At 58.5% G+C, this 22,297-nt stretch overlaps 5 protein-coding genes across 5 annotated transcripts; 2 read left to right on the top strand and 3 right to left on the bottom strand.

The window, feature by feature from the left end:
* Positions 1 to 79: 79 nt before the first annotated feature.
* On the bottom strand, positions 80 to 6,489 carry BESB_080520 (uncharacterized protein; the record flags this gene model as incomplete). The annotated part of the gene is made up of 5 exons (XM_029366414.1): positions 80 to 2,006; positions 2,088 to 3,676; positions 4,131 to 4,248; positions 4,671 to 5,086; positions 5,413 to 6,489. The coding sequence occupies 5 exons, from the start codon at positions 6,487 to 6,489 to the stop codon at positions 80 to 82; spliced, it is 5,127 nt and encodes a 1,708-aa protein (XP_029217845.1).
* Positions 6,490 to 7,993: 1,504 nt separating this feature from the next.
* BESB_080510 (uncharacterized protein) lies at positions 7,994 to 9,110 on the bottom strand (the record flags this gene model as incomplete). The annotated part of the gene is made up of 2 exons (XM_029366413.1): positions 7,994 to 8,873; positions 9,019 to 9,110. 2 exons carry the CDS (start codon positions 9,108 to 9,110, stop codon positions 7,994 to 7,996), a joined length of 972 nt encoding a protein of 323 aa, XP_029217844.1.
* A 56-nt stretch (positions 9,111 to 9,166) lies between these two features.
* Positions 9,167 to 12,096, top strand: BESB_080500 (SPRY domain-containing protein; the record flags this gene model as incomplete). The annotated part of the gene is made up of 7 exons (XM_029366412.1): positions 9,167 to 9,255; positions 9,447 to 9,578; positions 9,874 to 10,040; positions 10,526 to 10,624; positions 10,930 to 11,014; positions 11,483 to 11,574; positions 12,017 to 12,096. The coding sequence occupies 7 exons, from the start codon at positions 9,167 to 9,169 to the stop codon at positions 12,094 to 12,096; spliced, it is 744 nt and encodes a 247-aa protein (XP_029217843.1).
* A 1,330-nt stretch (positions 12,097 to 13,426) lies between these two features.
* Positions 13,427 to 13,864, bottom strand: BESB_080490 (uncharacterized protein; the record flags this gene model as incomplete). The annotated part of the gene is made up of 1 exon (XM_029366411.1): positions 13,427 to 13,864. The coding sequence occupies one exon, from the start codon at positions 13,862 to 13,864 to the stop codon at positions 13,427 to 13,429; it is 438 nt and encodes a 145-aa protein (XP_029217842.1).
* Positions 13,865 to 15,805: 1,941 nt separating this feature from the next.
* On the top strand, positions 15,806 to 20,464 carry BESB_080480 (phosphoglycerate mutase family protein; the record flags this gene model as incomplete). Its single annotated transcript, XM_029366410.1, has 11 exons — positions 15,806 to 15,919; positions 16,402 to 16,489; positions 16,986 to 17,027; positions 17,212 to 17,705; positions 18,026 to 18,094; positions 18,272 to 18,377; positions 18,859 to 18,942; positions 19,324 to 19,381; positions 19,908 to 20,253; positions 20,290 to 20,318; positions 20,419 to 20,464. The coding sequence occupies 11 exons, from the start codon at positions 15,806 to 15,808 to the stop codon at positions 20,462 to 20,464; spliced, it is 1,476 nt and encodes a 491-aa protein (XP_029217841.1).
* Between the last annotated feature and the right edge of the window lie 1,833 nt (positions 20,465 to 22,297).

The raw sequence follows: 22,297 nt of genomic DNA, 5'->3' as shown, positions 1-22,297 counted from the left end.
AGGGTCAAGTCGCAAGGGCGAGCAGCATCTCATCTGCGAGGAGAGGAGAGAAAGCAAAGGCGAGGTTGAGACTTGAACGTTAGACGGAAGAGGCTCGAGGCGAGGCCGCAGAGGAACCGACGAAGGCGGGCAGCGACGACGGAAGCGAAGAGTCGCGCGGCGCGAAGACAGGACTGGCGGCACGCGGCGTGGCTGCAAGCGAGGGAGAAAATTCCGGATTCGCGCCGGAGGGTGTCGACGGAGAAGAGAAGGCAGGCGACGCACGCCGCGAGGGAGAAGACACATACGAAGACAGAGAAGGCGACGAGGAACTGAGCAAAAAGTGACACGAGGAAAGGCTGTCGCCAAGGCGGCCCGCGCCGTCCGCTTCCACTTCAGAGAGAGAAGAAAACGAAGCCGGAGACGCGGAGGGCAAGGCCTCGCAAGCCGCGACTTTGTCCAGGTTCTCACCCGCTGGAATCGGCAGCGGAAAGTCCTCAGCCTTCGTCGCCGCCGAAGAAGACAGGGCCTGTCGCTGAAGGAGCAGAGGAGAGAGCGCGGCTGGCGGGGCCCACTTCGCCTCTCTGCAAAGGGGCGGGCGATCTTCTTCTGAGACAAAGGCGAAGTCTGTCGAGACTTCAAAGGCTGCTTGCACCACAGGACTCGGGATCTCTCTCTCTTCACTCTCCATTTCATCTTCTTCTCCTCTGCGTCGCTGGCTGCTGCCACCTTCGCGCTTAGGCTCCAGCTCTCCAGGCTCGCTCTCTGCTTCGTTTCTGCGTGACGCTGCCGGTCGCGCCTCCCGCGCGTCCTCTTCTTCCCGTCGCTCTCTCAGCGCCCCTCCCTCCGCCTCGTCTTCTTCTGCTTTCCCGTTCGCGTGGACGCCCGCGGCATCCTCCTCGAGTGTCTCGGCGTCTTCTGCGTCTCCGCATTCCTCTCTTCTGAACGTTGTTTCTCTTGGCTCTCTGTCTGGTTTGAAGAGGGGCCTGCCACCGTTTTGGCCATCTTTTTCTGGGGCGCTTCGGCCGCCAGGTGTTTCTTCAGAACTGCATGGACCGCTGACGCCCGCCTCAGCTCCGCCCAAGGCTGGCAACGGCCGGTCGCTCGCTGCGCCACATGCGACAAATCGTAGCCTTTGTTCTTCATCCTTCTCGCCAGCCGTGAACTCCTTCACTGTGGAGACCCCCTCTCTCCTCGTTGAGAAATCTGCCTCCGTGCAGGCGTGAAGCTCTGCCTCGCCACATCTTCTATCTCCCGCCCCGTGTGCCTGCTGCACCGCTGCGCGTGCGTGACTCTCTCCCTCTTCTTCCCTCGCTTCCTCGGCGTCTGCGTTCGCCAGCTCGTTCTTTCCTGCGAGGCCGTTCGCGGCTTCTCGTTTTGTGTGTTCGTCTCTCTGCTGAGCTGCCGCGGTACCTCCGCCTCCTCCTGGCATTCTAGTCTCTTCGCTCGGGTTGGTTGTTTGTGATGGAAGCACGCTCTCTATGTTCCTCCCGCTCCGTGTCTCCTCTGAGACGGCTCCACCATCTTCCCTTTTTTCGGTTTCTCTCGCACGCGGTGTTTTCTGAGCCTCCCTCTCCAGCGATGCGGCTCTGCCGGTGTCTCTCTTTTCACCGCCCTCGCTTTCTCCGCCTTGAGGCCGGCGGAAGCGCGGCGGGCGCTGCTTCCGCCCCGCACGAAGGAGACAGGCGGCAGTCCTATGCCTCTCGAGGTGAGGCCCGTGAACGGCGTGTTCACGCTCCTCGCGCCCGCGAGCTTCTTCTTTCTCGGTGCCGCGCTTCTCTTCTCCTCCGGTGTCTCGCTGGCCGCCGCGGCGGAGGGACAGCGAGACGCGCTCGGCCCTCGCCGCTGCCTTCGGCGCCGCTGCAGTCGCCTTGGCTGCGGAAAGCCTGTGCTCCGGAGTCGTGCCGAGCGGGCCTTCCAGTCTGCTCTTCAGCCTTGCCCCCTTGCCCAAACGCGACGCACCTGACACAGCTTTAGACCCCACGCGACTCTTCTCCGCAGCCGCGAAATGTTGGTCTGGCGCCACCCTGACGTCGGGGAGGGTCTCGAGTCGCGAGACGAGGGCGAGTAGAGAGTCCACGAGTCTGCCGGCTTCGAGATGTACGCACTCCCCTCTGGCCAGATGGCTGAAAAGCCCGTTTTCGTCTTTCTTTCCCTCCTTGCGCGGCTCGCTGGCGGGGCTCTGCAGCGAGAAGAGGCTTTCCGTGGAGCTTTGAACAGAAGACGCCGTTGCTCTGCGAGGGGACGACGAGAGGGCACCAGTCTGGCCCTCGAAGCTTCTTTCCGCGTCGTCTCCCTGTTGAGTAAAGCTAAACTTCAGTGGAACCTCGCCGGCAAGAGAACGGTCTGCTGGACGCGCGTGGCCTCCGCAGAAGGAGAAGGGAGGCGGCGACGAAATCGCGCCCAGCGCCACTGGGAAGGCTTGGTGTACATGCACCCCAGACGTCGTCGCTGCGGTCGACGCCGTCGTCGTTCGCGAGAAGCTGCGCTCGCGGCCCAAAGAAGGAGAGAGGCCCTTTTCCTCTACGTTTGCTTCCAGCGCACACGCGACGCTCTCACAGCCCCCCACCACCTGAGGAGCGGTACCGACACTCGCCGCCGGTACGCAGAGGCCCTCAGCCGCGCTGTGCATTCGCTCGACTTGTTCGCTCGTCACTCCAGGCCACGAAGGCGAATATGAAGAGGCGAAGGAGAAGCACATTTCCGCCGACGCATCTTCCGCAGCTCTGCTTCCCTCGGTGCAGCTGTCCGTCAGCCCGGCTGCAGCTTTGCTGGGGTGTACATACACTGGACTCGCCGGCCTCTGCAACGGGCGAGACGAGTCTCCGCTCTCTCCCGGGACGCTGGCGTCCGCTTCGCCCTCCTGCCTCGCTTGTGTCTCGCAGTGAGTGCGTCCTGGCTCTGACGGCGCTGCGACTGCCGCGTCGCCTTCTTCCTCTCGAGTCTTCGAAGGGTGTCTGTTTATCCCCTCCTGGCCTTCAGGCATAGTCCACGGCCGTGAGAGGGACGCAGGGGCGAAGGCCGGCGGAGACGAGAGCCTCACAGGGCGGCCGCAGAGCGAGGCTTCACGGAAGGAAGTAATCGAGGACGCGAGGAGCGAGCCAAGAGAGGCGCGTTCTTCAGCTGGCCGTAGCCCCGTCGCGCGCGCCGCGAGGCGGAGTCGCTCCTGCAGCAATGCCTCCAACGCAGGCAAGTCTTGTTGGCTTGCGGTGATTTCAGCCTCGAGCGCAAACAGCTCGTCTTCTTCTCCCAAGCGCCGCCCCAGGAGGAAGCTGGGGGCCTCGCCTTCGCTCTTCCGTCTCAGCTCTCGACGTCCTCCACTCCCAGCGGCCGAGGGGGGCGACGAAAGTGAAGCTCTGCAGCCTCTTAGGCTGTCGCCGCGAGACGACAGCCTGAAAGCCGAGAGCGTTTCGTCTGCTTTCGCCTCCCTCGAGGCAGAGTCGCGCGGCGCCGCGCCCGCAGGCCAAGCCGCCAGGCGCCTCCCCTGTGGAGAAGGAACGAGCGGAGGCGCGCAAGGGAGAGAGGATGGCGACAGCGACGCGCACGAGGAAGGCGATAGAGCGTCGCCTCTTGATGTGCAGGACGCGCAGGCCAAACAGGAGGAAGAAAGACGCCCGCCGCTCGGCGAAGAGCAGGGCGTAGGACGCGAAGGGATCTTCGTGAGATGCGAGACTGCAGAGGAGAGCTTCGCCAGCCGCTAGAAGAAGAGGGCACACAGGCAGAGAACGGAATCGCGGTGCAGGACCAGAGAGTGAAAAGCCGCCAGCCGCGAACAATGCTTACTCAAAAAAAGAGAAGCGAAAGAAGAAGACGGTTCATGCCGCGCGGAAGTATGCGGCGCACTAGATAGAGACACAGACGCGTACACAGTCCGTGAGAAAAAGCGACGCTATCCAGAAGGCGCACATACAGAACAGGAACAAGAGCCTTGAGACCCTCGCATCTGGAACTGGGTCATCGCCCTCAACTAATAACGGTTTGATACCTACGCCAATAAAATATGTTACGTACGGTTCTAAACATTCGCCATCACACCACCCGTCCCGCGTATATATATATATATATAATAGGTATAAGATATACATATATATGTATGTATCAGTGTATATGCGTTTGTGGAAATGTGCGTATGTGTGTCAACGCGGACCTACCTTCCTTTTCCTATGTAGGACGCGCTCGAATTGTTCTATTTTTTCGCGACTTCTGTGCGTCTCGCTCCGCAGGCGATCTGCATCCTGCGCCGACGGCGAATCCCGACTCAGGTCGCAGCTGGACGCAGGAAGAAAGACAAGGAAAGAGAAAACAAGATGAAGAAAACGGCATGCAAAACGCCCTCCGAACGAGCGAAATGGGGGCGGAGGAGTCGACACCCGTTGTCTTCACACGCGAAGCAAAATGAGATGAAAAAAAACGACAGCAGCCTCGCCGTACATGGAGGGGGTGAGCGATGCGCGACGTGACAGCCTCAGCGGTAGAGCGGAGATCCAGAAAACAAGCAAAACCAGAGAGAGAGGAACACGAGAATTCAAGAGAGGGAGTTAGTTCAGGCAGCGCGGACGGCGGGCTGGAGCTACGCAAAGTGAATATCCTTCGAAAAAGGCAAGACAAACCTCGACTGCCGCTTCTGCCTTGCCAGTTTCTGAGTTCCACCGCTTTCGGTTTCGGTTTTTCTGCGCCACAGAACCGCCTACCGAAGCGTGTCTTTCGCTTCTGTGTCTTGTTGATCAAGGAAGTGCTTTCGTTTTATCTCCGCGTGGAGCTGCAAGTCTGCGCGCGCGGCCCGTATTCGCTCCTGTAGTCTCTGCAACGCGCACGCCTCCGCCTCAACCAGCCTCCTCTCTTCGTGGAGCTCTTCATCTTCCTCTCCTTCGCCGTCTCCGTGTGCCGCGTCCTCGCCTTCTTCGTCTGCTGAGGTATGAGCGTCGTTCAGCGGGCGCGAGAGGCTCTCAGCCTCTGCAATGAGGTCTCTGTGCTTCCTCTCCAGGCGCTCCAGTCGTGCTCTCTGAGTCGCCACCGCCTCCGCGAGGCGCTGAGCCTGCGTTTGCTTCTCGGCGCGCGCCTCGTACAGCGCGGGGACTGCGAGATTCACTCGAAGGGCGCGCAAGGCCTGAGAGGCACCAAAAAGGGGCGGAGCGGGAAAACGCGAAAAAATGGACAGAAACACACGCGAAAGAGGCAACCAAGGCGCGGGTAACGCGGGGAGAGGTCCACAGCCAGGCACCCGCCTCGAGAAGGAAGAAGGCAGACAGCGCATCAGCGTGTGCATATAAGAGAGTACTCTCCTGTAGTTCACTAGGATTTTGTGTCGGGTTTTTAACGTTGGGTATACTCATAGATACACATAGATAAATGTATATACATATACAAGTTTATACAGATAAAAACGACGAGTGAAAAAGCTACCCATTTGCATGTCTCTGCGGTAGTTCTTACGAGAGTTTTCTGCGCAGATTCGACGCAGCGCAGCCACGTTTGGCAGTGGCTGGCCTGCGCGAGGAGGACGCCGGTTCGCCGCTCGAGATGGAGAAGCCTCTCTTTTTGGTTTCTGTCGACAGCCTCCAGACGCTTGGCGTGTCTGCGGAGGCCGGCTTGCGCAGAAGGGCAGCGGCAGGAAAACGAGGACGAAGAAGAAAGCGTCGCCGACCCGGTAGGGTGAGACCGCGACAGTGAGGCGTGAGACGTGCCGCGAGACATCGGGCGCCGAAGCTGAGGCGAGCCGTGGAAAGGCTGTGCAGAGGGAGGCAGCGTAGAGGTCTCTTGCCGAACCGGAGACTCCGCGGCTGGACAAGACGAAAGGGAGGCGCTTCGAGTCGAGAGATCCTGCGGAGAGGCCCGGGGCGCTGATACGCGAGCCCTGCAGGCAACTCGCGTCGCGCCGAGCAGAGGAGGAGAAAAAAGAGAGGGCGACGGCTGATGAGGCGAAGGACCGAGAGCGGGCACCTGGTGCGCAGAAGGAACGCGAGGCGGAGGGGGCGGAGCTGCGGCCGAGGAGCGAGGAGGGAGCGCAAAAACGGAGGAAGCAGGAGCGGGGAAGCAAGGCGCTGAAGCACAACAGTGAGAAGAACCTGGCGAAGAAGAAGCGAGGGCGAGGCAGCTGACGCGGGAAGAATCGTTCCGGCGTGACGAGAGCGAAGACGACGGCAGAAGACGGGGAGGAGAGGAAGACGCTTCGCCCAAACTCCAAACCGACAAAGAGTGCGATGCCACGAACGCGTCGGGCTTACAGGGAGTCGCGCGACGAGGAGAGAACAGAGACTGAGGTCCGCTGGAAGTCTGGACCTGCGGAGGAGACGCAGGAAGATGGTAGGCGAGAGCAGAGAGAGGACGGGACCGCGGAGGACGCGGCTGACAAAAAGAGAGGGGCGCCAGCGGCGGCAACGGACTGTCTTTCGCAGCAGAGGCAGCGGACGAGGCCTCTCGCGGGCGGGCTAGTGCCTTCGAGCTCTTTCCGCTCGGAGGGAGAGAGGCAAGCCCGCGGCACAGTGGCTCCGGAATGGCGTTCCCTTCCATTTCGCCGTGCTCGCTGTCGCAGAAAAGTGAAGCGGGATGAGGCGGAAGAAGGTTGACCAAAGGCAGCAAGAGAGAGAGGCCAGCTACCTCCTGGAGGGGTCAGGCGCCATTGTAGACGGCGAAGAGTTTTCGAACAGTGAAGGTCGATGCAAGCCGCACCGAAAGCGAAGGCAGCAGCAGCCACGGCCGAGTGAAACACACAAAGCGAGAGCAAGCTGAGGAGGATGCGTGCCGAGGATGGTGAGTCGCGGAAGTGAGAGGAAAACTAACGGCAGTGTAGTCGGCTTTGAGAAAGAACGAAAGAAAAAATCGCGAGAGACAGGCCAAGGAGACAAGCGATCAGCCGGCCACGGTCCGGGGTTCGAGCGGAAACAGAGCCACGAACTTGCGAAAAGAAGCGGCGTGCAAACACGAGGAGCAAAAACGCAGAACTGGGGAAGCAGAGAAAAGCCAATGCGCGAGCAAATACTAGGTTTCGTGTAGGAAACAGACCGCGAAAGATGCAGCTCCTTGGAGTTGACAAGACACTGGCACGTTAAGGTGTAGTCCACCTCACCTGAGTCGCTGTCCTCTAGGTAGCGCAGCAAAACGCCGAGCTTACGTCTTGCAGGGCACGGGAAAGAAGACTTTTCTCTTTCCTTTACAGCGCCACCGGCAAGGCATCGGAGAAGAAAGAAAACAAGGTTAGCTGTACCATTTTCTTCCGTTTCGTTTGCTGCTGGCTCGGTCTCGGCATCCTTGTAGCTGCGAAGGCAGGAAAAGCGGCGCTCAAAGGCGGGCGACATTCTTGCATGCGCGAGAAGAGAACTCGCAGCGTCGCGTTTGGTTTCTCTCCTTTTTTCTCCTTTTTTCTCACCTCCCTTTCCTGCCATCTGTGTTCATTTGAATAAGGTGTCCTGCTCTTCTCTGTAGTACTGTATTCTCTTTCGTTTTCCCGCCTCTGTCGGGTTTTGCTCTCGTTCCCTCCTGAAGTGGCGTGTAGTGTGGACCGTGAAGCTTCACGCGAAAGAGAAGTCTTCGCCCGACCGCCAGCCACGTGACAGATGCCTTCCCTGAGTCGCTCTTTACCCTTCTCCCGCCTGTCTGTGTAGCTAGTTTCCTTTCAACCTTCCTATTGGCGGCGTCCGTCGGTTTCTCTGGGTCGCGTTCTGCCTGGGGACGCTTCATCGCTCGAAATTCTTCGTCTGCTCTTAGCCTTTCCTGCTCCTCCACTCCGCCATTGACTTCTCACTCGGCTACTCGGCACCGTAGGCCCTCTGTCTGGGTCTGTCTCTCGCGTGTCCGCTTCGTCGCTGCCTTCGTCTCGCTCGTTTTTCGCGCCGTGCCTTACGCGAGGTGCCTCCCAGTCCGCTGCCTTCCTCTTATGAGTCTCCCCCCCTCTCCCCCCCCCCCCCCGCCTGCGTGCAAGCGCCAGACGGTCTCGGGCTTCTCGGCGCCTCCCTTCTTCCTCTCTGGGCCCCGTCGCCACGATGCAGGATATCGCCTTGAATCCGCAGATGCTCTTTTACACGAATTCCTTTTCTGCGGCGTACCAGCCCGACGCGGGCGCCCCATCTCCGCCGCAGTTCCTCGCGCCCGCGAGGCCTCTGCTTCCGCGCAACGTCCGGGCGCCTCCGGCCTCGCCCGACCCGACGTCGCTCAGGCCCTTTGCCTGCGCCGCCCAGTCTCCTGCACCGCCCGCGTTCGCCCATGCTGCCGCGCTGCAGGCGGCCGCCGCCGCGTTCGGCGTGGAGCCGCTGCCGCCTGTGTCTGACTTTCTCCGCGACCCGCGCGCGTGCAAGGCGGAAAGCAGAGAGCCAGTCGTCCGCCTGCTGCTGGCCTCTCCGCGGCGCAGCGCCGCTTCCTCAGCCTCACCCTCGCCCTTTCCCTCGCCGCCGCCGGCAGCGCTCGTGGCCTCGCCTCGGCACAGCAGCAGGGGCTCGGCCGCCGCCTCGCGGGCTGCGTCGGGCGGCCGAAAGGCCTCTGCCGCCTCTCCGTTTTTTCCGGCTTTGCCGACGCGAGAGGCCGCCTCTCGGGGGCCGAAGGGCGCCGCGAAGAAGGCGAGAGGGGGGGGGAAGAGGAGGCGCGCGAGCCGACGACGCAGGCTGCAGAGATCGCGCCTGGGACTGTGTTCGGCGCCGCGGCCTGCGGGCCTGCCGCCTCCGCCTTTCCGCAGAGACAGGCGCTGCCGTCGTTCTCCCCGCAGCAACATCCCCACGACCAACACGCGCGGCACGGGACGCATGGGATCGTCGCGCGCGGCGTCCGCGAACGCGAAAAAAACGAAGATGGCGCCGCCGGGGGCACCAAGCGCGGCCGGCAGAGCAAAACGACGCAGCAGCTGAGAGGTAAAGCAGCCGCCAAACCCTCCCACGAAAGCCCTTCGAGGCAGGGCGCCAGCGTGGCTGCCTGCAGGCACATACGCTCATATCCGCTCTACAGAAGTGTATAAAAGTACAAAAAGGTACATGAAAGTGTATAAAAAACTATATATAAATATCTATTTGTATACACGTGGAGGAGCGGCGCAGGCAGGGCTGGGTGGCGCACCTCAGAGGCGGCGATGCGAGGGCGCCGCGGAAGAGCCGCGGAGAGCGTTGCTTGGCTGTGTTGCGTGCCTGTGGATGTCTTCGGCGCTGCATGTTGACTCTCCGGTAGAGGGATGTATTCTGTTAATTCTTGTTTTTCTTCTTTTCAGATGATCGGCCCTACGTGTGCTTCTCGTGCAAGTATCGCGACAGTTTCCTCAGTCTCTCGCCCGACCGCCTCGTCATCACAGGCCACAAAGTGAGTTTCGCTTTGCTCGAAACCGCTCAGATACCCTCTCTGTGCATCTACGCACTTTACACTTCAGATACAGACCTGACTATGTGCAGAATCGTCTGTTTCTTGATGTCTCTGTGGTGCCGAGCGGCGCGCGCATGCTGTACCTCGCTCGATTTGGGCCTTCGTTCTCGTTTTTTTCAGGGCTGGAGTAGCGCCTTCGCGACACACTGCGCCGAAAAGGATCGCTGGTACTTCGAGGTCGAGGTGCTGCCGAACGAAACTGCCAACCTGCGCTTCATCGGATATCCGCCTGAGCCACAGGCTAGACTCAAGGCTCACTGGAGGTAACATCGTCTCGCCTCCGACGCCTTTTTGCACTGCAGGTCTCCTTGTACGCTTTCGTACCATATACATATATATGTCTGTCTCTGTTTTCATAATAAATTTTTTTTATTTATATATGTGTTTTTTGACATGGCTGGAAACCCTCGCGTAGACTGGTGCACGCATTCATGCACCCTCGTAGAAGATCCGCGCCAAAACATACTATAAATATACATATATGCACACGTATATGCATGTATATGTGTATTTATATGGACGTATACCCATATATACATATATATGTCCTTTTTTCAGAGTGGGCTGGGCGTGCCGGTACCAAAAGTACGACTCGCCGATCGGCGGCAACGCTCACTCGTTCGCGGTCTGCGGCGCGAGTGGAGAACTTCCTGCGCTGGTTACCGGGGGGCTGCCGCGGCCTGTCGAGGCCCTCACGGGGAACCCTGCGGAGCTGCAGGAGTTGAGTAAGCGACGGCAGCTGCGAGGCGAGACGAAACGCAGTCCACTGGCGGGTGGGTACCGCTGTCGTAAAGAACTTGGTCGCCTGCATCTCATAACCGGAGTCACCTTCGGTATTCTATCAACTTTAATTCTGCAGAAAGCAGCCGCCACGCTGGAGAGCAGCGCGCGCTGGAGCGACTGCACGGCTGGAGGGGAAAAAACGCAACTTTGGGTCGCACGGCGCGACAGAGAGAGAGAAAGTCACGAGGGAAAGGTGGGGGGAGGGGGGCATACGGGAGGTAGAAGGGGCTCGACGGATCGCGAGCGAAGAATAGAGAGTGAGCTGGCGAGGAGGCGTGGAGGAAATCTAGAAGCGAGCGGAAGCGCGGAGGGAAATGCGCTGTACGCAGGGCTTGAGTGTCTGATTAGGCGGCAGACGCCTCCCCTCTCCTCGCGCTTTGGGAAAGCTCTCTGAGGCTGTCGATCTCTCTCATGCGCTGCGTTTCAGAGGAGGGCGACGTCATCGGGTGCTTCCTCGCGCTGCATGAGCCGAACTGGTGGCTGCCCGATCCGCGAAAGGACCAAAAGCTGTACGAGTTTCTTCACGGTGAGTCTAGGAACGTTTTCGGTATTGAATTGCGCCTCGCCCCGCGCGTCTCTGCGGCCTTCCAACTCGTGGAAAAGCCACGGCGCGCCGCCTAAGAGAGTCTCCTCGCGCAGATTCGCCGGCAGCGTACTTACAGCAGAGAGAGAGAGAGCGGCGCAAAGGTGGCCGTGCCGCGTCAGCGTTGTAGATATAGAGTTTGAACAGCAAGGCGCAGGGCGGAGTTCTTTGGCCCCGAGCGGCGGAGTTAGGGCTCTTCGTCCACACCAATTCCACTCGATGCGCTTGTGTGTTTGTCTTTTTTTCAGCGGGAATCATGTGCAGCCCCGACGCACCTCCACCGTGCGTTGTCAACAAAGGCGCGTGGATCGAATTTTCCATCAACGGCCAGCGGTGAGAGGCGGAATGCCGGAAAGGCACTCCGAAGACGCAACGCCAGACGCCGAGTTTTTTGTTTGAAGGACTCTCGCGTTTTGTCTGCTTCTTTGCTTGCAAAATGGATCAATTTGCTTTTGTCTCGTGGAGATCCGGATTTCCGCCGGGTTTTAGTTCCTGATCCGCTGGCGTCCAAGGTATTTATATATGTGTACATATGTCTTAAATTACTTCAAAACGGCTTACACATATACATATGTATGTCTCTATGTAGGAATTTGCACTTTTTCGCATATGTCTTTATTTTTTAATATTATATATATATATATGTTTTTTGGTCGGACGGAGGTAGATCCGGTGTGCTTGCGTGTATACGAAAATAGATAAAACGACGCCGCATTATAGAGGCAGTACTTCCGCGCGAGTCTGGCCATGGGAAGGTGTGAAAGCGCTTCTGGGGATCGTTTTTCTTGTTCCCCTATTCAGACTTGGAAGGGTTTTCGAAGGCCTCATCGGGAATGGCGCGTATCACCCCGCAGTGTCTCTGTACATGGGGGCCAAGCTGAAAATCAATCCAGGCAAGTTCAACAGCATCAATTTTCCACGATTTTTCTCTGTTTTAACGTCTCAAGCTTTGCGCTTCTTCGTGTGTGCGCGAAGGGGCCCTCCCTGTGTGCCTCGCGCTGTCGGCGGGGCTTCGGTTTTTGTTTCTGTCGCTCGTCTCTCTCTCCTTCGCGTGAAAATTCCGCCTCCCGTCGCACCGTCTTCACGACGTTGCCAGCGCCTCGGCCGAGCCTGCGCGTTTCTCCTCTTGCCTTTGGTCTTAAAAGCGCAGCTTTCCCTTCAGGCTGCGTCGTCTGCGTGCGCGTGACCTTCTGGGGGAGAGTATCTCTGTAGCCCTTCTCGTTTCGCATTCGATTTTCTGTCGCCAAGATGTTTCTTTCTTGCGAGGTGTGGTGTCGGCGTGCTCCCGGCTCTGCTGTGCTGGAATTGTGTTCTTTTCGTTTCTGCTTTTCGCAGGCCCGGACTTCGCGTTTCCCCCCGATCCTTCAGAGGGTTTCCAGCCGTGCAGCGAAATGCGGCGACCCTACATTCCCTGATAAGCGAGGATGAGAATTCGAAAAGAATTCGAAAAAAAAAACATCTTCGGCGGTCCATGAGCGGAAGTGCTACATTGTGTTTTCACGGGACCCGCGCCAGCACGCGAAGAAAAGGGAGAGCGCTGCGAGAGCGGCGGCCGCGGAACACGCCAGCGGAGAGCGCACAGACTGGAGAAGGCGGGCGTGAGCGCGTAGCGAAGCGAGAAAGAAAATCAAGAGGGAGGAGAGGGAGTTGCGGAGAAGGGAAGATCAACACGAATGCAGAGAGTACTCCGGTTCGTGGGATACCGTGGCGAAAAGTGGAATTGAGTGGCTCACTTCCGTGTGCGGAATTTTGCGTCCCGTGCCTGCGGTACCTCTGCAGTGTATGTACACTCGCTGATAGCAGAGAACGCGAATGTTGTAGTCGCTATTGCGAATTTTTTCTTGTTAGTGCGGATCAGTTTCCGTGCTTGTGCCGGCGAGTGCAAGCTTCGTTGCTCAGTGCGACGCCAGTCCCGTCGTGTTTCCACTTCAGGATAGTTCTTTTGAGAGTTTTGCTGCAGCGACGGTGCGTGCCTGAGATCGCAGAGGGAAGGGACAGAGAGACCGCTTCGCTTCCGAGGCAGAAATCACGCGCGCGGTAGAATGCTTTTAGAGAGAACATAGCAAAACGCAGCGGCGTCCTCTTTCTTGCTTACGTGTTCACCTCCTGTCGCACGATTCGTGTGAGGCACGTGGCGCAGCTCCTCCCCTCCATACACACGCGCCTTCCATGGTTCTTTCGAGATTCGCGGCAGGCCTCTGCACAGATCTGTGTAGCGTACAAAATTATAGAGGCGCTGGGATTCGTCAGCAGTGGAGTACCGCTTCTCTGCCTTCGCATCACGGTCTGTGTAGTGGCTCGGGTGGGGTCTATCAGCTGCTTATTGAACAGTCTTTGACTCGTTAGTGAAGAGATATCGCGGTGAGATCGGCTGCGCGTCTCTGGACGCGAAGCACCTGGTGAAAACTGTCACTAGGCACGAGGCCTCCCCACACGCGAGGGGGCGCCTTGTGGCGATGAAAACTCAGAAACCGACCCCGACGCAGGCAAAAAAGGGTCTCAACTCGCACAAGAAGCGGGCTAGAAAGACAGATACTGGCGCCCCGGCAAGCTGTGCGAGCGCGGAGACGCACATCTAGACAGGCCTTGATTTATCCCTTTGTCGCTTCATCGCGCTTCGCGAGATGCCGAGCGCCTCTCTCTTTGCTAACGCCCTCGCCTTCTCTGCTTCCTCCTGTCCTCGTCCTCGTGAGACACCTCGCTGCTCTCCTTCCAACTGCTTTCCGCGGGGCCTGCGCCTCGTTATCAGCCGCCACTGACCGGGGGGAGGAGGGCGAGTTCGCTGTCGCGCGTGAGTTCAACTTCTTCGTTCTGCGTGAGCAGTCTGCGGTCTACCGCGAGGGCGCAGGAAGGCAGGAGTGTGGCGAGCGACGGCGCTTGCTCGGCGATGAGCGCCAGCAGCGCCGCCACGGAGACAGTGCAGGCTGCAGGCGCGCCCGAATATGCCCCCGCGCGGTCGCTCGGGGCGGGGGCAGCACACCCGTCGGCGTCGATCTCCGGAGGGCGGGAGCGGCCCTCGAGGCGCCTCTCGCGACTCCCTGCGCGATGTGCGTCCTCGCTCGCCGCGTCCTCCAGCCGGGGGTTTTCCGTCTCTTCTCGTCCAGCGGGACGGAGGAACAAGAGCATCGAAGGCACCCCCAGCGCCTCGCGAGCGCTCGCGAAGAGCAGCAGCCGAACGTGCATTTGAGAGACGGAGAGGCGGCCAAACACACGAAAAAGAGAAAAAAGAGGTCAAGCCTCCGCAGCTGCAGAGACAGCGACCTCTCCCGCGCCAGGCCGGGGGGACAGACGCGGGGGTCTCAAGAAAACTGCAGCGGTGCGGCGCGCATGCGGTCCACGGGCTGACCCTGATTCAGCTCATCGGAAGGCGGAGAAGCAAAAATGCTAGCCCCTTCGACACAATAGACACTTCAGCATGCACACAGGACTCTAGAATCGAGCGAGCACCTCGTCCGCAGACGTGTCGCCCCTGGCGCTGCCGCGTTCACGTGTTTTTCATCCCTTCAAGAGTCCACCGAAGAGAGGGGCTTGACAAAACCCTCCGCGCAGCTCCGATCTGGTGGCTGAATTTGGGTGGAGGAGAGGAGTCCCGCGCAGAGAAAGAGGGAGAGAGAGAGCTCTTGAGAAGCACACTGCACTAAGAGCGTGAATACGGCGCGTCCCCAAGACAATCTTCAGTGTCCCCCTGTCGCAGGAGACCTCTCCCCCTCCCACACAACTCTCCAGCAAGCGCCGACTCGCCTTCCGTTCGACCCGAGTCGGGGCGCCACGGGCGTCGCGCGGCGTGGAGAGACAGCAGGGACGCGCAGGAAGCGCCAGAGGAGGACGAAGGGGAACCTGCGATCTGAGAGGAACCGAAGAGAGTTGATGCCAAGGCGAAAATGGAAATGCCTCACGTCCGTACGCGAGACGACGAGGAGGCGGCCAAAAGGGCGTCTGAGTCGGCCGCGCGGTCGGTGTGTCGCTGCCTGCAGATTGCGAGAAGAGCCTCGAAATAAGCGAGCCGAATCGCATCCAGTCTTCTCGCTTTCGCGTGCTTCGGTGTGCCGCTCTGAAGCGGTGTTCGATGAAGTAGCGAGGAAGAAGTCGGCGGAGGTCACCTGGAGACTGCGCGTGATCGTACAACGCAGGATCGCAAGTGCTCAGCTGCCGGCTTTGCCCGGAGAAGACCACATACGTGGCGCTTTGCTGCCTTTTCTTCGATTTGTTTGAATCTTCGCTTGACCCCGCGCGGCGCACAGGTGGCCGCCAAGCGTTCTTCTTGGCGTCCATTTCAAATTTGAAGGACAGTTGTAAAGAGCCGCACGATCTCTCGACGTTCCTTCCTTGTCTCTCCACGGGCTGGCACGGAGGACGGAGAACGCCTAGGCGGGGTGTATGTACTCCTGAGTCTCTCCACCTTCGGCAATCTGTTCGCTCGCTTTTATGGGTTTTCTTCTTCTTGTCACGGCTTATTTCATGGCGCCGCTTTACTTCGACATATCGCAGTCTCCGGAAACAAAGGGAAGGCCAGAGAGATAACGCTGCTTCCTTTTGAGTCGCCTAGCCGCGTGGTAGGGCAACGGCTTTTTCAGTCTCCTCTGCGTTCACCCATTGTTCACTTGATTTTTAACTGTGTGACTCCCTGTTTTCTTGTCGGAAAACGTCTCTGCTTCTCTCTCTCGCCCGGCCAGGTTTCTTTCTGCTCCTCCCGCTCTCTTCCGCGCTGCTGCGCGATATCGTTTCTCAATTGCCTTTCGCGGCTTCTTCGCCTTTCCACGATTCTTTGGCTGCTTTAGCCCCCTTTGCTTTGTCCTCTCTCTCTCGCGACTCGCAAAATCTGACTTTTCCTTGGATGTCCAGTTTTCTTGTCCAGTGCTTTCACGAAGGATCCTTCTCGCCCTCGTGGATTTGAGTCACTTTTGTTCGCGGCTCTCCGCATCGATGGGCCTGCGTAGGTGTCTGTGCCCATTTTCGGGAGCAGACCATATTTGAAGGCTTTCCTCACATGTGTTTGGGCGATTTCTGAGCTGGCGAGGCACGCTTCCGTGTGTCGACCTCTCCATGCATTTTTAAAAACACGCTGCAAAGTCTTGCGCATAGTTCCTCGATCCATGCAGTCAAGACAAGCTTGCGACCTCGGCCATGAAGAACTTTTTCCGGTTTAGCAGAGGAAACTCCTCTGGCGAGCGCGTGGAGGCCGCTGAAGTGTCGCACAATGGCTCCGCGGCAACCTCCGTGAAGTCCTCCTCTCTCAGGGTAAGGCCCCTCCGCCGTCCTCTCTCTCTCTCGAGTGTCTCCGTCTCAAAGGTGTTGAGCCGGGAAGGTAGCGCCTCCCTTCCTTCCTGTTGCTTCCTAAGGCACGTGGGGGCCTTCGGGCTCTCCTTCGAGCTGCTTTCTACTGCTGTCCATGCAAGAGACGTCTTCTCGTTCTTCCTCTCCCCACTTCGCCGTGGTTGTGTCGCTTCTCTTGTCTTCTTGGCCGAGTGGGTGCTCGTTAATCTCACGCCGCACCGGCGAGTGTCTCATGTCTCTTCTTTGCCGTTGCTTCTTCGACTAGAGGAAAGACGTAGGGTCCTTTGAAACGCGTCTGCTCGCTCTTTGTCGCCTCGTTCTTTAGCCAGAGACTCTGAAACTCGCACAGGGGAATAGTTCCTATTCCCCTGCATTTGCTTCATCTCGCCTACTTCTTTCTTCTTGCCATGCGACGCTGTCGTTCGTATTCCTTTTCCTCCGGATAGGTGATCTTCGTGCGGCACGCGGAGTCTATGAACAACGAGCTCTACCAGAGGCTGCGGGAGAACGCTGTCGCTGGAAGACTTACCGCGAGTAAGTCGTTTCTTCTGCGGCAAAGGTTACTCTGCTTTTCTTCATCCCCCGTGCTTCCCGTCGATCTCTCGCTCTCCTTCACGTCCGCTTCGAGTCCTCTTATGCCGCGTTGATCTGCGCGCCGATGGAGGTTCGCTCTATTTTCTCAGGCGGTGTCGACTTTTTTGAGTCGCTTTCACTCGCCTTTTTCCTGTTCTTGACGCTCGCGCTCTCCTGGCGCATGCACTCGAATTCTTTTCCCCTTTTCACGTAGTTTCACTTTCTCTGTGCCTCCTTTTTGCTCCCTCCTTCCCGTCTAACCTCCGCCCTAAGTGCGATTCGGCGTGGCGTTCGGCATTCTCGACAGGATGTGCGGCTCTTCTTCCCGTGTCTGGCGTCGTCATTTCTCTCTGTCGTCTTTCTCTCCCTTCCGTGGCTCTCGTAGCTCATGCTCCTTTCTGTTCGCCATTTCGCGGATATTTTCCCCCGTTTATCGCCTTTTCTGTCTCCTCTGCAGATTCGTCAGTTGAGGATCTCTTCGAGGCGCAGCGCGACATCGGTGAGACAATCGCAGCACTGCACTCTGTTTCGCTTTTAGGTATCTCTTCGAAGCTGTGAAACCTGAGAACATCATGCGTGTGCAGGCCCTTTTCAGCTCCCCATCTTTGTTTAGCTGTTTGGTTTGGCGCCTCCGCGCTGCTCCCCCTAGCTGCTTGTTTGTGCGCATCTTGCTGTTTTCTCAGATCCCGGTTTGAGCGAGCGCGGTCGCCAGCAAGCGCTGCTGCTCGGCGAGCACTTTCGCGATGCGTACTTATCCGACTGCGGAGTTTCTCTCTCGCCTTCGTTCCCGCCGACGGCGACGACGGCCTCGAGCTCCGCCGCGTCTCGGTCTCCTCCTCCCCTTCCTGTGTCGCCTGCGCCGGTCGCGGGCGCCGAGCAAGCTGAAGAGGCTTGTGCGGCGTCTGACGCGCTTCACGCAGAGACGCGGCTGAGGGAGAGCGCAGAGGCGACGGCGGACAGTCCCGCGTGTGGCGGCCGTCCGACTGCGGAGAGAGACGCGGAGGCCAGCGAACCGACCGATAATACCGAAGAAGAGCTCGAAAGCCGAGGAGACCGCGCGCCGGAGGCAGCGCGGAAGGAAGACGCGCCGAGCGACGGCGGAGCCAGAGACTCCAGTGGCCGCGTGGAGGCGCGTGGGGGTGACCGGCTAGTCTCCGTTCCGCGCGTGGAAGGCGTGGTGAGCGTCGCTGGGTGTTTTTACGTCTGTCGAGCTCTACGCACGGCGAGAGTGGACATTCTGCGTCTCTGCTGGAGCCTGGTAGCCGCCAGCAGAGGAGGTGCCGACAAGAGCCGCGTTCGCTAACAGGAAATCAGAGATTCTGTTCAACTCCGTCGATACAGAGACGCGCTCGCAGCGCGTCGCCGAACCTCCACGAGGGCGCAGCTGCCTCGCCTCGGGCGCGAGGGAGAGACAGGGGGACGGCACCCGCGCTGTCGGTATGGTGTGGTGTTGGTTGCGAAGCAAAGTCTGCAGTCTTTTTTGTCGTGCCTCCTCAGAGAGTCCTCGTCTCCCCCCTCCTGCGCACGATCCTGACTGCGATGCCGCTCTGCGAGAGGCTCAATTTGGTGAGTGCGGAGCCGCGAGAGAGCAGAAGAAGGAAAGAAACAAAGGATAAAGAAACGCAGGGGGAGAGCGACAAAGCGCGAGACGCGACTCAGAGCCCGCGACTCGAGCCGACTGTCAGGTCGTAAAGCGTCTCATTCCAACGAGTTGTGTTTGCATCCTCTCTTTTTTTTCGTCAGAGACCAGCTGACTGCGTGCTGAATCCCGAAACTTTCGAAGTTGGTGGCCTGTACAGATTTTGCCGCGTCGCAGAGGGGGAAACACCGGTGTGTATGAGTTACGCAGGTGAGCGCCTTCTCTCTCTTCCGCGCCCTCTCCGGTGATGCGTTGGTCTCACGCCTGCGTTGTTTGCGTGTGTGGCACGTGTGACGATGAAGCGCACTGTGACCTCTGAGACGCAAATGTGAGAAGATCCAGTGCCACCGAAACGCCCGCGCACCGCTACTTTCCGACTTCCGCGCAGAAAGTCTGCACGGTTTCTCATTGTTTATCTCCATCTAAATATTCACATATTTGCAACAATCTTTTTGTAAACCTTTTTATATATTTACATATTTATTTATGTGTAGCTATCGAGGCTGAGTGGGCAGTGGAGCCGGTGGATGAGGCGACTCATACGCGTTGTCACTCAGGACCTTCGCGTGCAGATACTAAAATATATAGAAATATTTATTTATTGGTCCGGGGAGACTGTGCCTCCTGCGTCGCTTTCCTCCGGTTTGGTCACTAGAGCTTTTCTGTCGCGCCGTCTCGCTCCTTTTTCTAGGCTGCACGAAGAAAGACTACGAATCGCGATTTGGCGGTCGCCTCACTGCGCCTGACTGCCTCGAGGACGGCTGGTATACTCCTGGTGAGACAATTGAGACATTTTCCAAAACGTCGAGCCGTAGTCATGCGCGCTTCATGCTTCTAGGCTTCAGGGTTCAATGTGAACCAGCTGTCTACCATAGGCACCGATGTGAAGGAGAAAAACCACATATATATATGAGAGAGTGAAAGCGAGCCGCAGCGCCCATGTAGAGAGCGATGAACACTTCTGTCTCTAAGTCTTGACTTCTTCCTCGAGGTATCGTGGTGACTGGCAACTCCCAGGTGATGTCTCGCATGCACATGCACCTTGGTGTCCATACACATGGAGACGCGATCCCCGCCGCTAAAAAAACTCAGGGTAGGGCGAGGTCACAGACATATGACTGTCAAGATCCGCTAGCGCATTCCCGACTTTTTGCAGGTCGGGGCAAGGAAAGCTTTTCTGAGGCGAAAGCGCGGGCGAACCGCGTCGCGGAATCGTGAGTCACACTCGCAAACGTCTGTACGAGGGTCAATTCGTCTCGGTCAGCAGTGTTAAAACGGTCAGCTTGCTATAGTTTCCTACGATTTTGAAACGTTTCGTTTCACCTCTCACTGCACTGGATTCTTCCCAGAGACTTTCCGACGTTCTCATGCTCTTGCAGACTGCGTCCCTCGGTCGCAGATCTTGAGCGTCGCGTGTGCAGTCGACCGCTGCGTGTGCAAAGTGTCTCCGCCTCGCTCGTTCAGCTTGGCTGTCTGAAGGCGCGGCTGTCGTGTCGGTTTTTGAGGACGGCGGCCGATGGCCAGGTCTGGGCGCCGCGGGTGTGCGCTTGAATCCGCGGGTCACCCCCTTCTGAGGCGCTGCCCCCTCAGGCCCCCCACCCCCCCCTGTGTGCTGTCAACGTTGAGGCTTTCTCGATGACGTCGTTCCGATTTGTGGTGCGAGGCAGCATGGCTCGCTCCCGCCCGCGTGTTGACCCGTTTTTGGGTCCGCGGTGTGTGCGTGGGCGTGTGTCGACTCAGGTTGTGGCAGATGACAGAGAGCGCGGAGGAGGAGGGCCTCAAAGTGTTGATTGTCGTGAGCCACGCGCACTTTCTGGATCTGTTGATGAAGGCGCTTTTTGCGCCAAAGAGTCCGGAGGACGTTTCCTCCGTGTCGCCCTTCTTTGCGCATCCGGGTGGCGCGGCGCTCGGGAAGCCTGCGTGTCGCGGGGGCAACGAGGTCACCGCGGCACACACGTTCCTCTTCAGCAACACGGGCGTCACGTCACTGCGGCTGTCGTGCGTCACGGAGAGCCTCGCGCCGCTGCCTGAGCCGTCCGCCGCGCTTCTCAAGACGCAGTGGCTGTTCTCCGCCTCCTCCGCGGCCGCCACCTCTCCGGTAGCCTACGCGGCGCCCGCCAAGAAGTCCTCGCGGTACATCGTCGTCGACTGGTAAGACGAGGCGCGCGAAAAACTCAGCAGCAGGGCAGAAATGCGTCTGCCTGACGCGCGGGTGTTCCAAGAAGCTCTTTGTTTTTTCTTTTTTGCGCAGGATGAACCGGGTAGAGCACCTTGATGGGCAACGAGGAAACCTCTGAGGCCGCACGCGGTCACCGGCAGAGGCCTGCTTTCGCCTGACTGGGCACTCGGGCGCCACCCCCCCCCCTCCTCTCCCCCTTCACATGTTTTTGTCACGAGGGTCCGCCCTGTCTTTGCGCAGGCAGACAGGCTCGCGCACTTTTCCTGGCGCTCAGTGCGAGTTCTAGTTTTTTTTTTCGTATGGCCGCGGGTTGACGGGGCGAGGCAGCGTCTGTGGTAGGTGTACGCGTGGCGCGCGCAGTTCTTCTCAAACTTGGCAGTGTGTGCGCCTTCGTTTGTCGAAGGATCCGTTTTAGCAAGTCTCACACGCGGACAAGTTTGAAGGGGAGGCCCCGCAGACGCCGCTAAAAGGATCTTACGACAGTCCGCAAAATTGGTAGACACAATCCTTACCAGCGTTTGCGCACTGGGTTCGGAAGAAAGGGCTTTCTGGAAGACCTGGAGCGTTTTAATTGAAAGGAATCACCATACATACAGATTGATTCACCAGTTTTCAAGAGTTTTTTGAGCACTCCGCGAGGTCCTCTGCTGCAACACGCGGAAAGCCTGCAGCGTACAAAGGCGATAGCGTAGACTTGTCGCGGGCGGCATGAACAGTCAAGCAAAGGGGGGCTGCGGGGGGCTGCGGCGGTTTCAGATGAGAAATCGTAATATTTTCCAAATGAATGATTGCAGTCCAGCGGCGGGGATGCACCCGAGTCCGGTGTGCCCGCTGTTGGCGTGAGGCAGCAGATGTCTCGGTTGCTTTCAGACTGATTTGTCGCTCTCCTCGCAGTCGCGGCTGTTCCGTTACGTGTGGGTTACAAATTTCCAGTCGTTCTCGAAGCTTCGTAAAACCGGAGAGCCGCGCATTGGGGAGACAAGCAAAAGCCATTCCTTCTGTCTACTAAGACGCTCCCTGGTTTTGCTTGAACCTGTTTTTGCAATCCGTTTTATGAGATGTAAGTAGCTTGTGACCGAAGCGGGAAAGCTCGTTCCTCATAGCCCCAGCAGGTACATCCTTGCCCGCGCGTCGACTCGGTTCTGCACAAAACTGATATTGGCCTAGTCTGTCATGTTAGTAATTCCGATAGTGCGAGCGCTGCAAGCTACGGGAGCACTTTCTCAGCGAGACTGAGCGGTAACTCTAACGCTTCACACGCGGCAGTCCAGCTGCTCTTCGGGCAACAGGAGTTTGGCAAGAACAGCAACGGACTCTACGACGCCCGCGCCAGCTCCGAAAACGCCTGTGCGCCCGAAGGCAGCTCACGTCGCCGCTAAGAAATAGACGGCTTGATGCGAGGAGTGAAGACCTTTGAGAAGCTTCACGCGTATACGCTGCCGACAGTTCGTAGCTTCCGCGGCACGGGTCCTTCCCCGGCGCTGAGACTCTATGACATGTTGTCAGCGGCAGCGAAATAGGGAACTTCTTCACGGGTTTTGCCTTCGTTTCATCTATGTCTTGCTTATTTTTACTTAACCGGCTGCCTTTTCCCTCACCAGAGGCGAATCGCCAGGTAAGGGGAGGAATCAAGGCTCTTTGCATGTGGTTGCTGTGGTAACACATCATCACAGTATCCAACCGCGGCTGAACGGCGACGCAGCGATGGCTGGCTGGCGTGTCGAAGCCGCTGCATTAGGCAGATCGTCGGGTTTTCTCACATGTGCCGTGTATAAAGCTCTTCCAAGTCGCTATTTGAGGCGCAAAAGCGAGAGCAAAGAGGCATTTTTCCTTGTCAAACTCGTAGTAGCTCGTCGAGCTGTGCAGGACACGCTGCCACTTTCGTGGGCGTGACGGAAGCAGGGATCTGCATTCCACACCAGCAATATGAGATTTTCTCCGGCGACCAGCG

This window comes from Besnoitia besnoiti, chromosome VII (assembly GCF_002563875.1).
Source record: "Besnoitia besnoiti strain Bb-Ger1 chromosome VII, whole genome shotgun sequence".
Taxonomy (NCBI): Eukaryota; Apicomplexa; class Conoidasida; order Eucoccidiorida; family Sarcocystidae; genus Besnoitia; species Besnoitia besnoiti.
The sequence above is the reverse complement of the archived record's forward strand: the minus strand, read 5'-3'. Positions and strand labels throughout refer to the sequence as shown.